This window comes from Melanotaenia boesemani, chromosome 4 (assembly GCF_017639745.1).
Source record: "Melanotaenia boesemani isolate fMelBoe1 chromosome 4, fMelBoe1.pri, whole genome shotgun sequence".
NCBI classification, from domain to species: Eukaryota; Metazoa; Chordata; class Actinopteri; order Atheriniformes; family Melanotaeniidae; genus Melanotaenia; species Melanotaenia boesemani.
Window position 1 is genome coordinate 15,197,626 of NC_055685.1, and position 13,882 is coordinate 15,211,507.

General features: G+C 37.6%; 1 protein-coding gene across 1 annotated transcript in view; it reads right to left on the reverse strand.

The window, feature by feature from the left end:
- Positions 1-2,502: 2,502 nt before the first annotated feature.
- tacr3a (tachykinin receptor 3a) overlaps positions 2,503-13,882 on the reverse strand; it is a 39,722-nt gene continuing 28,342 nt past the window's right edge. Inside the window, exons 4-6 of the mRNA XM_041982327.1 lie at positions 9,099-9,295; positions 3,527-7,439; positions 2,503-3,460 (exon numbers count right to left, since the gene is read on the reverse strand). Of these exons, the coding sequence (XP_041838261.1) occupies positions 7,118-7,439; positions 9,099-9,295 (519 nt within the window). The 3' untranslated portion in view covers positions 2,503-3,460; positions 3,527-7,117. The remainder of the gene's footprint in view (positions 3,461-3,526; positions 7,440-9,098; positions 9,296-13,882) is intronic.

Genomic DNA, 13,882 nt, shown 5'->3' on the forward strand with positions numbered 1-13,882 from the left:
ATTAGTCTCTCATCAACTTGATCCGCTGATTATTGTTTTAAAAACAGTGTTACCACACAAGTTCAGCAAGATGATCCAGATATCTGGCAGCACGTGATCCCAACCTGATCAATTACAAGGTACCTCCGCTTAACCATCTGCGAAGCAGGGGTGCACGTCAGGTCTGGAAGAGATGCACGTCGAGCCTCTGCGGAGCTACGCCGAGCCTACGACGGTTATGCAGACACAAACCTGCCTTTACGTCCCTCTTTCTCATCTCTTTGCTGCTTCCCTGTCTCTGCTTCAGGTGAAGAATTTCTTGATATCCATCTACAGAAGTCCCGTGATAATATGTTTCAGTTAGTATAAGGTCATTTGGTTTCATTTATAAAAATAATCTAAAATGGACTTTTTGTGACACATTACGAGACCTCAAACTGCGCTGTACGCTCCCCGCTCACCTAACACATCGAAGCATTGCGTGACGTGTGTGTAGTTCACCAGCTGCTCGTGCACGGTGACATGCAGAGACAGAATGTGCCCCTGAGCTGCATCCTCTATTTGGAGTTAACGCTCTTGCTACGCAATTGAGTTGAAATATATATCTTTTCCCGTCTGAATTATCTGAATTAATGTATGATAAATATTTATTGTTGAAAATTAATTGTAGCATTTATACTGGAGCATGTGCCCCAGTAAATGGGGTCTGGCGATGCCGATGCTGTCGGGCTATTTGGGGTTTTCGCAGGTGAGTGACCCTATACCTTAGAGGAGGTCTACGCTCTCTGGGTGCTTCTACTTTATCTATTTAATTACATCTTTGTTTGACAAGTCAACATGCCTCACATTGCTCCTCATACACTTTATCTGTAGTTTGGTTTTACAGTAAAACATCTCAGACAAAACCACAGATTTATCAATTTAACCTCTCCACTAGCCAGATCTAGTTTATGCTCTAGATCTGTCTGCTCGGAGCATCATTTATCAAACTAAAGCTTGCAACTTCATGTCTATCTTGAGAGTTGCTTATCTCACTGCTATGCAATTTGTGGACTTCGCTGGGCCAGCCTTTACTTTGCTTCCAAAAGTTAATGAGTCAGAGTCCATACCAGTTTTGTTTCATTTGTCTTTTTTCACAGCAGACAGTATTCTTGTAAATGAGGTGTGCAGTGCAATAAGACAGAATACCAGGAAACTGAAGTGCTTCAAGGCTGTAGAATTAAAATGTGAACTAAATTATTGACACCTGAGCTACGCCTACTGCAGAAGTGTAAAGAAAAAATAAGTAAATAAAAAAAAGGCCAATGCAGCCACCTTCCTTGAGACTGAAAAACAGTGTGTAAACCTGCTATTTCCAATCATGATAACTGTGATGACCTTCATCAGCTTTAACTGAGCTGATATGCTGTACATTTTTTAAGTAATTCTTGACATTTTCCTATAAATACATTAAAAGTAGTGGTTATAAAGACAAGAGCAAAGGCAGTTTGTAGTGCTGTTGCTTGCTGAGATCTGTAACATGATATAAAAACATTACCATGTCAACCAGATGCTTTTATTTGATTTTACACTGATTTTACACTGGTTTATAAAACTGGCGCTGATGTTGCAAAACCATTTCAGGCCAATTCCCTTTTTTTTTTATCTATTTTACTAGTTTTTCTTCCAAATTTGTAACCAATTTCTCTAACTGTAAGAATTAAAACTCTAAATATTTTTTTTTTACTTTTCAACCATTTTGAAATAAGATGACATGACAGAAACTTGTTACTTCTTGTTGGTACAGTTGAATTAAAGATTCGGTCCTTGTCAAACACCCTAAAGCAGCTTAAGCAGGTTTCATCTCAGAAGCAATCAATTTAGTTTTTAAACAGTGACACACACATATTTAAATTGGCGTAATTGGATTTGAGGAGAAGGAGGATGGCAATTTTCACAGATTACTCGTAAGTGACCTCGATCAGGAAAGATGGAGCATGACTGCCATTTAAGGGAATTTTCAAAGATTACTCACAATCGCTGCAACTACCCCATTTGATGTTTAGGTTAAGAAAACTCAATGTCCACACCAATAAAAGAAACAAACAGCTTGAACTTCCAAACATAAAGTGTGTACTTTGCAGTGAATTGACAGCTCTGTGCAGCTCACCACTGTGGTGGGTAAAGAATCCGTTATAAATAGGACTGACCTGCATCGTGGGCTGACACAAACCAGATCCCTAGAAATGCACACAGTAAACACAAGTTACTGTGTAACAATTCCCTTTTTTAGTGCTGTAGATATATGCTTACTCATGGTGAAAAGACCCCTTTTCTTTGGAAACACAGTTGAGTATATGGAATTTCAGCTTGTGATCTAGCCCATTAATTTTTAATGAGGTCTCAACTCACTTTTAGATTTAGATGATATAAAAAATATTGCAGAATAGATTCACATAATCTTGTGTTAAGAAAAGCAACAGCTATAGTCAAGAGAAAACGGTAAATACAGACTCATGTGAACAACAGTGTGTGACATATTAGAAGGTGTCATGATTTATTTCAACAAGAACTGAGCCAAAAATGAAGAAGCACTGTATGAAAAACTTTGTACACCCCATCAGAATTCACAGAGTATGCTGCAACTAACTGCTGCAAATTAAACACACTTGATTAACAGATTATCAAATGGGAGTTATTAATTTTATTATTTAGTTATTTCAAGAGAATAAATGTGGTTTAAAGTATGTTGTAGAGTCTGAAAGCTCCAACAGTCCAACACTAAATTGACTGTTTCTGCAGGGCTTCTAGAATATTTTATTTCAAAAAGGAAAAAGTGCATCAGATTTAAACACAATGTCAATTACTGTTGAATTTTTAATAATCCCTCAAGCCACATTTCATCAAATGATAATTACAACAGGTTTGAGCAAGAAAATGCTGACAGATTAAAAAGACCTCACTGATAAGGCAAAGTAACCCTGTGGTTTAGTAACTGTGGCCTCATTATTTACATTTCCATAACTTCAAATTTTTGTTAAGTCATCAAAGAATGATTAGAAATGAATGTGATTTTTAATAGATTTTTTTGCCCAAATTATTATCTGAAAACCACAACTGCTGTCAAAAAATCCTCAGATCTGGTAAGCCATCGAATAAAAACGTGTTTCAGAGGCAGAAGGATAAATCATTAAATTCATGCGGTTTAGGTTGCGATTTAAAAAAAGAGGCAATTGAGACAACTTCCATTTTAGCAGCACAGATGTGACATTTCATTTAGCTGCTCTCAGATCAAGATTAGTGTGAATTTGTGATGATTTTATTAAGTAATTCTGTACACCAATACAGACAAAACAAGACATATTGGCACTTTAATGAAGGTTTAATTAAAACATTAATCTACAACATTTGTAAGCTCTCAATTGTGATGACTGTGATTTTAATACGGGGTTGGGCAGCAGTCTCTAAATGACCAAGTTAAGGGTGAAGTGCAGTTCAGCAGCTGGATGGAAACAATGAAACTGAATGCTGTGTAGTGAAATGCAGAGAGTATGCAAAAGGTTATGACAAGTTTTTGGTTTGTTTTCTGCAAGCAAAAGGCAATAAATAGTTTGGAAATATGTCACAATAACAAGATTAAGATTTTTGTGAATAATGAGAAACTTTCTTGGACATTTCACTGGACTTTGCCTCCACTTTTGGTCAAAATTTCATATCAGTAAATTGAGATATTAAAATGTTGTGAATTAGTACAATAGTCTGCATTGTTTCTGTCAACTAACACCAAAAAAACACACTGTAAATTATAAGCCTTTTTTTCTTATTAAAATTTGACTGATGTTGGTACAAGTCACAGCCACATTTTATTATGACACAGGTAAACGTGATATTGTAAAGACTACTGCAAGAAAGCTACATTTAGCAAACACACTAATACTAGCAGGTGCAAAGAAATGCCAAACCAGTAAGAAATACAAGACAGTTTTAAAAAAATCCATTTCAAATGATTCTTATAGTAATTTGCTTTCAACTATGTTCATGTAAAGGACAATAAAGTTATTTTCAACCAGTTTTTTTCTTTGTTTATGCCTTATTATACTATAAGTTTTTTAATGATACACTGTAAGGTTAAGGGGAGAAAATGTGCTGTTATCTCATGAAAACATGAGGATTTATGGTTTGAGTGTAAAAAGGAAACAAGATTTAGGGTTGAAGCCAACTCATTGTCCTTTAAAAATACAATTAAAAAAATTTTGTCACCACTTAACAAAGAGAGGCACACATTGTACTGTACATTCAAACAAGCACATTTATGCAAAGAAGTGTGAAAATGGCTCAATTACCACAATTATCCATAAAATGAGAACACCTTAAAATGCAAAACACTGAAATGCACAACACACAATTCTTCACATTCTTTAGTTATTACTTTCATAAAGTCTTCTAACATTCAAAGTTATCAGTAAGAATAATTAAGGACAAAGACGTTTTTTTTATGAATGCAGTTACGCCTCAACTTTTCACACCCATGACAAATATGAAAAACTGCGGGGAAACATTTCAGCATATCTCAGTTAGCAGGAAATAGAAATCACAGCACTTAAAAACATCACCTATGTATGCAACTCTACAGATGGTCGAAGCATTTTTATTGATCTGTAATTGTTAAGCAGGAAACAATTATGGCAACTTCAGCTAATCATGTTCAAAGCCTGGTTGCTTGTAATCTCCTTGAATGAAAACTAGTCCTCAAGTCTGGCTTTTTAGATTTTCATGTTCGCCTTCAGATTTTAAGTCTCTTCCTTAACTTGTTATACATTGAGTTTGAGTTTAACCTCTGCAAAAAGGACTTTAGCAGACAACAGTAGGAAAAATATGTAAGGTGCGTCTAACAGCATCGTAGCTGCATCATAGCAGAGCAGTTTATCCAGGGAAGAGTGCCCTGCAACTGGGGTAACCGAGATATGATCATATGTCCTGTTTGGAGACTGTTTAACTGATTTTTATGGACTTTAATAGGCAAATGGTTTATAAAACCTAAACACCACGCCATAGCTAATACAAGGCTTAATTTGAAGATCATTGCCGGTTTTGGAAAACGATTAGAAAAATCTCACATGGCAGTAAAATCAATGAAGCTGACATGTCTCAGCCTAATAACACCAACACCTACTTATACAAACTACATTTTTACTTATTGTGCCCCCGTAGCAGTAAAATCCTTCTCAATTATTTGAGGGTCCTCCTGATTTGGGTAGCAAGTCCATCGGCCAAGATTTGATAAAGGATCATTTAACTTCTTTTATATGAGCTGGACACATGCTTTTGAAAATTAAAAGACACGTGATGAATTTTATGTTGCTCAGACTGAGGATCATCTGTGACTATTTTGTTAAGCATCTGACAAAAAATTTGACCTATGAACAATTATGAGTTTAAAGTTACCCAATACCTATCAGCAAGTATTAAATGCTTTTATACAATACATTTGATATATATTAAAAAGCTGACCGTTTGGACTAGCGGTCATGTCTGTTTCTGTGCACCAAGCCACAGTTCCACTTATGAAAGTGTAAACCCAGTATGGCACATGTAGGCAAACTGCTGGGTGCAGTCTCAGCACCTGATATGCACAAACACAGTGAATTAAGTCAAGACACAACACAGGAAAACAGCATTAAAACAGCAACAATCAGCCAAAATGCTCCTACACATAAACATTAACTGTCATTCACCATGCAATTTTCTGTATTTCTCCTTCACTTGGTTGAAAAAGTAAATGACAAACTGAGTTAACTTACTTTTAGTGAGCTCAGTGTGCAGCTTGCTTATTGACAAGCTTCAAATAAATACTGGATTTAAACCTCTGGCTTGTTGCCAGTCACTAGAACTTGTTCCATACAAGAGTTACATAATCAAAAGTCAAACTCAGAGCCACATAGAGACAATCTGAGTTCAATCAGCAGCTATTCCATCGATGACTCTGCAGCCGCTTGTCAATGGCCAAAGGGAAAATGGAGAGTCCATCCTCTCTTTAACATACAGCTCATGGTTTTTACAGATTGAAACACTGACATAATTACAAATATTTATTTTGGGATTATCTTTATTGTCAGGTTGTTTTTTTTTTTTTGTTTGTTTTGTTTTTTGTTTCCAGCAGTTTGCTTTTTTTTTTTTTTTTTTTTTTACCATGCTAACATACACTTAAAAAGGCAAAAAGCAAATTTCTTTCACCACATTTACTGCCTGTAGACCAAAACAAAGTGTGTCATGAACCACACATTCCTCTACCTCTTCCCCCACCCCCGGCTCGCCTCGTCTACGAACGATGTGCAAAGTGCAAACACACTTAGCAAAACGATATCACCATTTTGTAGAATATGTTGAATTAGCGTATAACGTTTATGCTGTTACTTACTATCCAGGAGAAGAGCTAGTGCCGAGTCAAACTGTAGTCTCTTTAGCTCTCACAGTACTCTCCACTTTGGAAATACAAGACTAATGTTAATCCAGATTATGTCTCTTTCTTTATGCAACAACTTTGCTAACAACTGTAAATGTTTTTTTTTTTTTTTTTTTTGCTTTGAAAATATGAGCTGCCATTGTTTGCTTGCTCCAGCCTTTTATATCGAGGGAGTAGCAGGGGCTCCGAGAGAAGGTGGTGATTCACCTGAACGTACATGAAACCGCGACCGGACCGGCTGGTAAACACGGTGCTGGTGATCAACACAGAGACGGTGTGTTGCGGATCAAATTACTCCTCTGGTTCTTCACATTGTGATTTTTTAATTCCTTCAATCTAGAAATGATGAATTTCCACTTATTGCCCCTTTGAACCATGAATCTTTGATTAGAACTACTAAGTTTATTACCTATCAAACAGCTGAACCGTTACACTGGCAATATTTACATTCTGATCTAAATCAAAACTATAGATCTGGCTGAAGAAGGAACAGTTTACAGAACAGTATTTCATGACTGCGCATGACCACAGTGACAACCTCTCCTGCAGTAATCAGTTCCATCTTTATATAATAATTCCAAAATATGAAATCATTGCATTCTTTCTATGTACAGTGTATTAAGCATGTTTCTACAATTATCTAAGCATGCAAAGACTGAATCAACTCTACTGTTTGTATGTCTGCGAATGTGCTCCTCAAGAAAATTCCTCAGGTTGAGCAGTTGGCGCAACTCCATTTTGTGTTTTTGCGGTATTGTTGGAGCCAGTGATCTCTGTCTGGCGACATGTGACGTAGCTCTTCTTCCTGCCAGAGAGGGAGTGTTTCCGTCCACCACCACCTCCGTTACCGTCAGCAGGATCATAGACTACGACCATGGTCGTATCCATTCGTGTCAGCGTGTACATGCTGCTCTGGCGCGTTGGATGCAGCCGTGTAGAACGTAACTCCAGCTCATCATAGCTGGACATTTTAATGAATGGACACCAGCGAAATGCCCTCTTAAAACCTGCACGAAACCTGTATGAAACATATCAAAAAGAAGAAGAAGAAATGCATTCAGTTATTGATTCCCATTCTGATTTTAAAGCAGTAATGACACAAGCTAAGTTGGACTGGAAAAGGATTAAATGGTGTAATAAACCAAATGAAAAGTAAATTGAATAAATCAAATTCCAAAGGATGTTTTAGCATTGTGACACATTTATTGTGGCTAAGTTATTTAAAACAAGCGTTTGGGGGTTTACTGGATTATTTTGTGCTGTTATCAAAGCTAAAGCAGTTTCAACCTGTTTCCAAAAGTTGGCAACAGGCTGGCATTCCCAGACCACATGCATAAAAGTCCCTCAGTTTATTCATGAGGGCATAATGTACATAAAGAGTTATCCAGGACCTTCATATGGTAAAACTTGCAGGGTGTCAAATAAGTTCTGTGCACAAATTGATAATGAATAAGCTGATGATCTGGGTTTCTACAAGATAAAATTATATTAGTCCAAACATCATTCAGGTCAAAGTTTGGGCCCCAGTCAGGTATAGCCCTTCCCCAAAATGCATCTTGCACTAAAGGTTTATATGAATTTTTTTTAAAGTGTTGATATATATATAGTAGTGACGACAACCCTTGTCACTTATCTACAAGCACAAACAAATAAGCTGACATGTTTGGTACACTTTGCACCTTAAGTGCAGCTCTAATCTGCAAGTATATGAAAAAATGATGTATTCTGTAAATTAAAACTAGCCTTAATATCTTAAAATGTGCACAAGCCATTCCCATCATAGATGTAACTGAGCAGAAGAATTCCTCTGTCTCTCCATTGTGGGAACTGAATGGGTCTGTCCCCATCCAGTTCCCACACAAAAATTATTAAAAACTGGGGTGTTCAAGTGTCACTGACTTGTAATGTTACATAGTTTTTCCACACAATGCCAGGTTCAGATCAGATAAGATATAATTGAACCAAATTTCAACCGGCACACTTCTCTGAGAGACTATGGACGAACTATGTTATCTTCTAATTTATGAGCCATTTGCCATAGAATTAAACCATGTAGTGAGTGGGTGAAGGGTAAAAGCCCAAAAATAAAATGAAAAATTTGGTAATAACCCTCTGTCCCTTTTATTTCGCTGGAGTAGAAATTTTTAAACAAGGATTCTTGGCCTTCCAGATTCATTTATTAACATCTTTGTGTAGTTTTTTCATAAGTCCCTACTTGGGGAGTCAGTGGTCTCATGGAACTTCATATTCACATTCATCTTTATAGGCCCTCTTTTTACGGACAATTTAAATGTCATCTCTCACTTATTTTTCAAGTTTCTCTCATGCTATTCATGCAAAAGAATTCAATTAAATCTGTCAGAAATGAGTAATTCAACCCACTTATATTGAGCTGCACATATACCATGGATGAAATTTAAATGAACACTTCAAGGTCCTTTTTCGAGATGAACATTGTAGTTACAGAAATATTTTAAAATATAAAACAAATCTATTCTTGGATCCAAATTAGTGACTTTAAAATTAAAATATTTGCGCCATTTGAAGTTTTGCATGTATTATTTGTCTAGTAGACAGAATAATACAGCAAGGATCAGTGATCAATAAAAGGAACAGTTTGGTCCTCTTCTTTCAGCAAAGTGGGTTTTAAACCTTGGTGGTCCCTGTTGTTACCCACCTGCTGTTGAGGCAGCAGTAGATGATGGGATTGTACATGGTGGAGCTCATTGCCAGCCACATCACTGATAGATAAACCTGCTGGATGTACTTCCACTTGCTTAGATACTTGTTAAGACCTGTCACAATGAAGTAGACGTGGTAGGGCAGCCAGCAGAGGGCAAAGGTCACTACCACAATGATCATCATCTTCACCACCTGCAGCAAAGAGAATGAGAAATGACCATAAATACACGAAGACAGAGAAATCTATCACTGTTGTTGAAAAGCTGATTGACACTTCACCTCCTTTTCAGGCATGAGGTATATAACATTAATGACTTCATCACCTTATTACAGTAATGGCATTCGGTCATTGGTCACATTAATGTTACTGTTCCTCAACATTCAGATGCACTGTGGTGGTGTGTGTGTAGTTTCAGCTCAGCAGTTGATATACTGCTGCAACCCATCAGTAATCACTCTGTGTATTTATCTGCAATAGTGTGCTGACACCACGGAGAAGATGAGTTGTGGAGCAGCCAGCCAAGGCTTATTGGTGTTCATGAATTGTGCAAACTATGTGGAGATAAGGTCTTCACAAACTTACATACGATGTATGAGTCTGCTGCTGTTGCCATGGTGTACACCCTAAGAGTTGCTACATTTACCTAATAGTGAGCTCCAGTGCACTGGCTGCAGTCATTACCCATTCATGAGAGATCGGACAGTACATCAAGTGAGGTATAATACAAAAGTCCTCAGTTGCAGTTTCCTCAGAACAACTTGTCACATCCCCATAAACATTCACATTAATGTACCAAGTGCTCTGTGGTGGTGTAAAACATAATGGCAGTGAATCAAAGTGGTGGAAAATGTCCTCATGCTCACGATGGTGTAATGAGCAAACCAATGTGTGGATGTGCATCTACAGCACAACCCAAAACTCAGCTAAAAAGAAATAGGAACTGCAACTCCAACCCAATACTACTGTGCATGCTTGTCTTTCATTAAAGCTGCTGCAGTACACAGAAAATACACATATGTTTATAAATGTGTCTCACTCCATTTCCAAACTATTTAGTTTTTTAGCAGGAAACAGATTGATGCAGTTCTGTAATTTAGGACACCATGTTCAATTTCAACTGATCTGATATTTGAAGTCCATGTTCAATCCAAATGCCTATAAAAACTTTGTCACATGCATGTATGTACATGAGTATGCAAGACAATATTTATTTCCAGTACCATTATAACATTAAGTTTAGAAATGAAAATCAGTGGGAAAAACCAGTTTTGGAAGCCAACTGTATAATGACCTTTGGGACAAAAGACATCATCTCTGAAACCTGGGTGTAGCACCATTATTATTTACATAATGGGTATCTAACCAGGACATCCTGTTTTGTTCACTGGTTGCTGTTTGAAAACTGTTAAAAATGAAAAAGTTAATAAAAAGTAAAATTGGCGCCAAATTCAAGTAGATTTATTCTCAACATACCTGTTCACCTGCATTGGTCTAATCCCATCAAACATGACTATTCAGCTCTCCACTGCAGTGAACAGACTGGAACCAGAAGTAAAAGTCATGCACACACCACAACAAAACTCCAACATTGACTTAACATTGCCCTGATTTACATGGTCCCGGCACAAACACAAAGTATTGAAATCTTGTGGCTATTTTACATATTTCTGTGAGATCAGGTTGAAGTGATGCAACATTTATTGTGTATTATTATGTGAGAGCTAGGTCCTGTGAATTCTGCCAGGGGGAGCAGTTCATAGAAGTAGTGTGCAGGATGAGTGAAGTCTAGTAATATTAGAGGCCGGGGCTTCAACTGACAGCAAAATAAGCCATCCTTCAACTGTACAAGTAACATCAGTCTCAGCTGTTTGACAAGTGTACAGGACCATCTCCAAAGGGAAATTTTCACTTAGGTTAAATCAGGACATCCAGTGGTTTACTTCCAGTTTGATTTAATTTCTTCAGAAAAGCTCTGTCCACTGAGCTAAAGTAATTTGACATTTGATTGTGAATGAGGGAACATCTGTAACCTGGTACAGTTTTAGAGAATGAAATATTCATTGTATGATTATGAACATACAGCTCGATTTTACATCAAATAAAAGTAACAGAAATGTTTTTGTCTTCAGCTATAGACCTCAGAAAAAAGTTAGGATCACAAACCAGACTTTTTGCCTGAAAATCTCGAGTAATTCCCATGATTTCATAGTACTAAAGAGAAAAGACGTCTGTGGATTGACTCCAGGTGGTAAGGGGAAACAAAATGTGTAATAGCACGTGAGTCATCAGCGACATTCTCAAGAACAAATGCTAGCAGAGCCATTACCAGACATGAAACAGACATCAGTGAGTCCCCCCCTGAAATCTAAACAATAGTCTTGGCACCCTTTGTTTTGAGCAAATGTTTCAAAATGGTTTACAGCACAGCAGAAATCTTGCTGTAAACTGCATGATGTGGCTGTTACACAGGGAAGAGTTTAATGACCATGTGGACATTTAAAAAAAGGCTCTAATGGACTCAAGAGAATATAATCCAACCAAAAGATGATGTGAAACACTAAACTGAAAGATCAAAGAAGTTATGTGTGTATTGTAGTTTTTGTTGGTGTTAAGCTGCCAAGGAATCCTAGAAGATTGCACTGCAATCATTCAATTAAGAATCTTGAAGGAAACCCGACGAGTCTAGTGTTTATCTTATGAAAAGGTCAGCTCTTTTGTTACTGTGAATACTTAGGTAAGTAGAAGATGAACTGATCTTCAAAAGATGACATATTCACCAGTGAAATCAAGATTAGTATATTATTTGGTTGGCACAATTACATATTAAAAACAAAGTAAAGCAGTGACTTGACAAACTTTGAGCAACCAGAGGTATGAGCAGCAGATCATCTATATGCAGCCAAAAGACCTCTGACTGGACAACTAATCTGATCCTATTGATATATGTGAAGATTCTCATTCATCAAGTTTATGCTAGCCAACATATGTTAAGTTATGTTGACTCGACAGTAGAGTACACAGTTGAGGCAGGATTAGTGAGTCACATATGTGGTTTATGTTGTATTGCTATGACCACTTATACAGGAGAACAATTCTTTCGGCTTGTTTATTGTGTATTATTTGGAAATAATGCTAGTTTTTCAAATAGAGATTACGTTAATAATGACTTTCTAAAATTTGGTGATTCTGTGTTAGCGCCGTGGTGGACTGCCAACTTGTCCAGGGTTTCACCTTTTAGCAGCTGGAATAGGCTCCAACCCACTGCAATCCTGGACTGGAATAAAAAGGTATAAGCAATGGATGAATGGATGGATTATTTAGCATAAAAAATATTTTCAAGTCCATTCTTTAACATTGGCCATGCAGCAGCACTGTACCAGTTCCTGAACCTAATTTTGAACTGGACAGAGCATTCACACCGAAAAAAGGTTTGGTTTGGAACCTGTAAAATCACTTCTCACGGGCACCAATAAATAGTGGTTCTTAGTTGCAAACCATGTTGTCATTGGCAGACAAAAGGCCGGATTCAGTTGAATGCCAGATCACTCTATTACTTACGTTTTTTTTTTTAAAAAAAGAAGAAAAAGAGAAGAAGCCAAAGCCAGACCCATACTGCCTGTTGATGGCACATAACTTTTGCCTTAGAAAGTGAAGAAGAAACAACAGAAAAGCGACTTGGACAGAAGTAGGGGTTAGAAACGTATTACATGACCATTTGGACAGCCACTGTAGCAGCTACAACCAAGCAAGTACCATCTCCCCCACCTGCTCTTCCACAGATGAAGATGGCAGGACTAGGTTAATTAAGTTAAGATCAGTTCATTTAAGTTGATCAGTACTGAAATCATTCCTACAGAATACAATCTGAAAGTTTCTGCATTGTTTAGCCTGGCAACTGATTTTAATTTTGGTAGGTGATTTTTGTAAGCTCACTTGTTTATTTGAATATATTATTTATTTTGAGAAATTGTAGGCTATAATGGAGCCATCACCATCAACTTGACAGAAAGCATTTATATATCTATATTAGGGCTGTCAAACTATGAACATTTTAATCAGATTAAACAGGTTCCACAAATTAATTAATCCTGATTAATCCTGATTAATTTAATTTTAGTGTTGTGCGAGTCTTGAACAAATCATTTGACACTCGAGAATCACTTTACTGACTTGTGAATCACGATTCCTCGTCCTCACTGACTCATTCACTGACTTGCCTCTGTTACTGCTAGCTAGCTAACTACAGAGCTAACTGAAAAGACCAAAAAGTATATTACTATTATGCAACAGCTATTCTAACTGCACTTGTAGAATTATCTATTAAGCTATCCATCCATCCATTTTCTTCCGCTTATCCGGAGTCGGGTCGCAAGGGCAGCTGCCTAAGCAGTGAAACCCAGACTTCACTTGAGTCTGCATCACTGCAGACGCCACACTGATCCGCCTGTCGATCTCCTGCTCCATCCTTCCCTCACTCGAGATCTGATTTACTGCCAGCAATGCGGACCAAGCTCTGACACCGGTCGTACAGGGACCTGACAGCTCGTACAAGCAAGTCCAGCACTCTATGGAGTACCCCCCACAAGAGTCCCTGGGGCACACGGTCGAATGCCACAAAGCACATGTAGATTGGTTGGGCAAACTCCCATGCCCCCTCAAAGACCCTGAAGAGGGTGTAGAGCTGGTCCACTGTTCCACGACCGGGACGAAAACCACACTGCTCCTCCCCAATCTGAGGTTTGACTATCCGACAGACCCTCCTCTCCAGCACCCCTGAA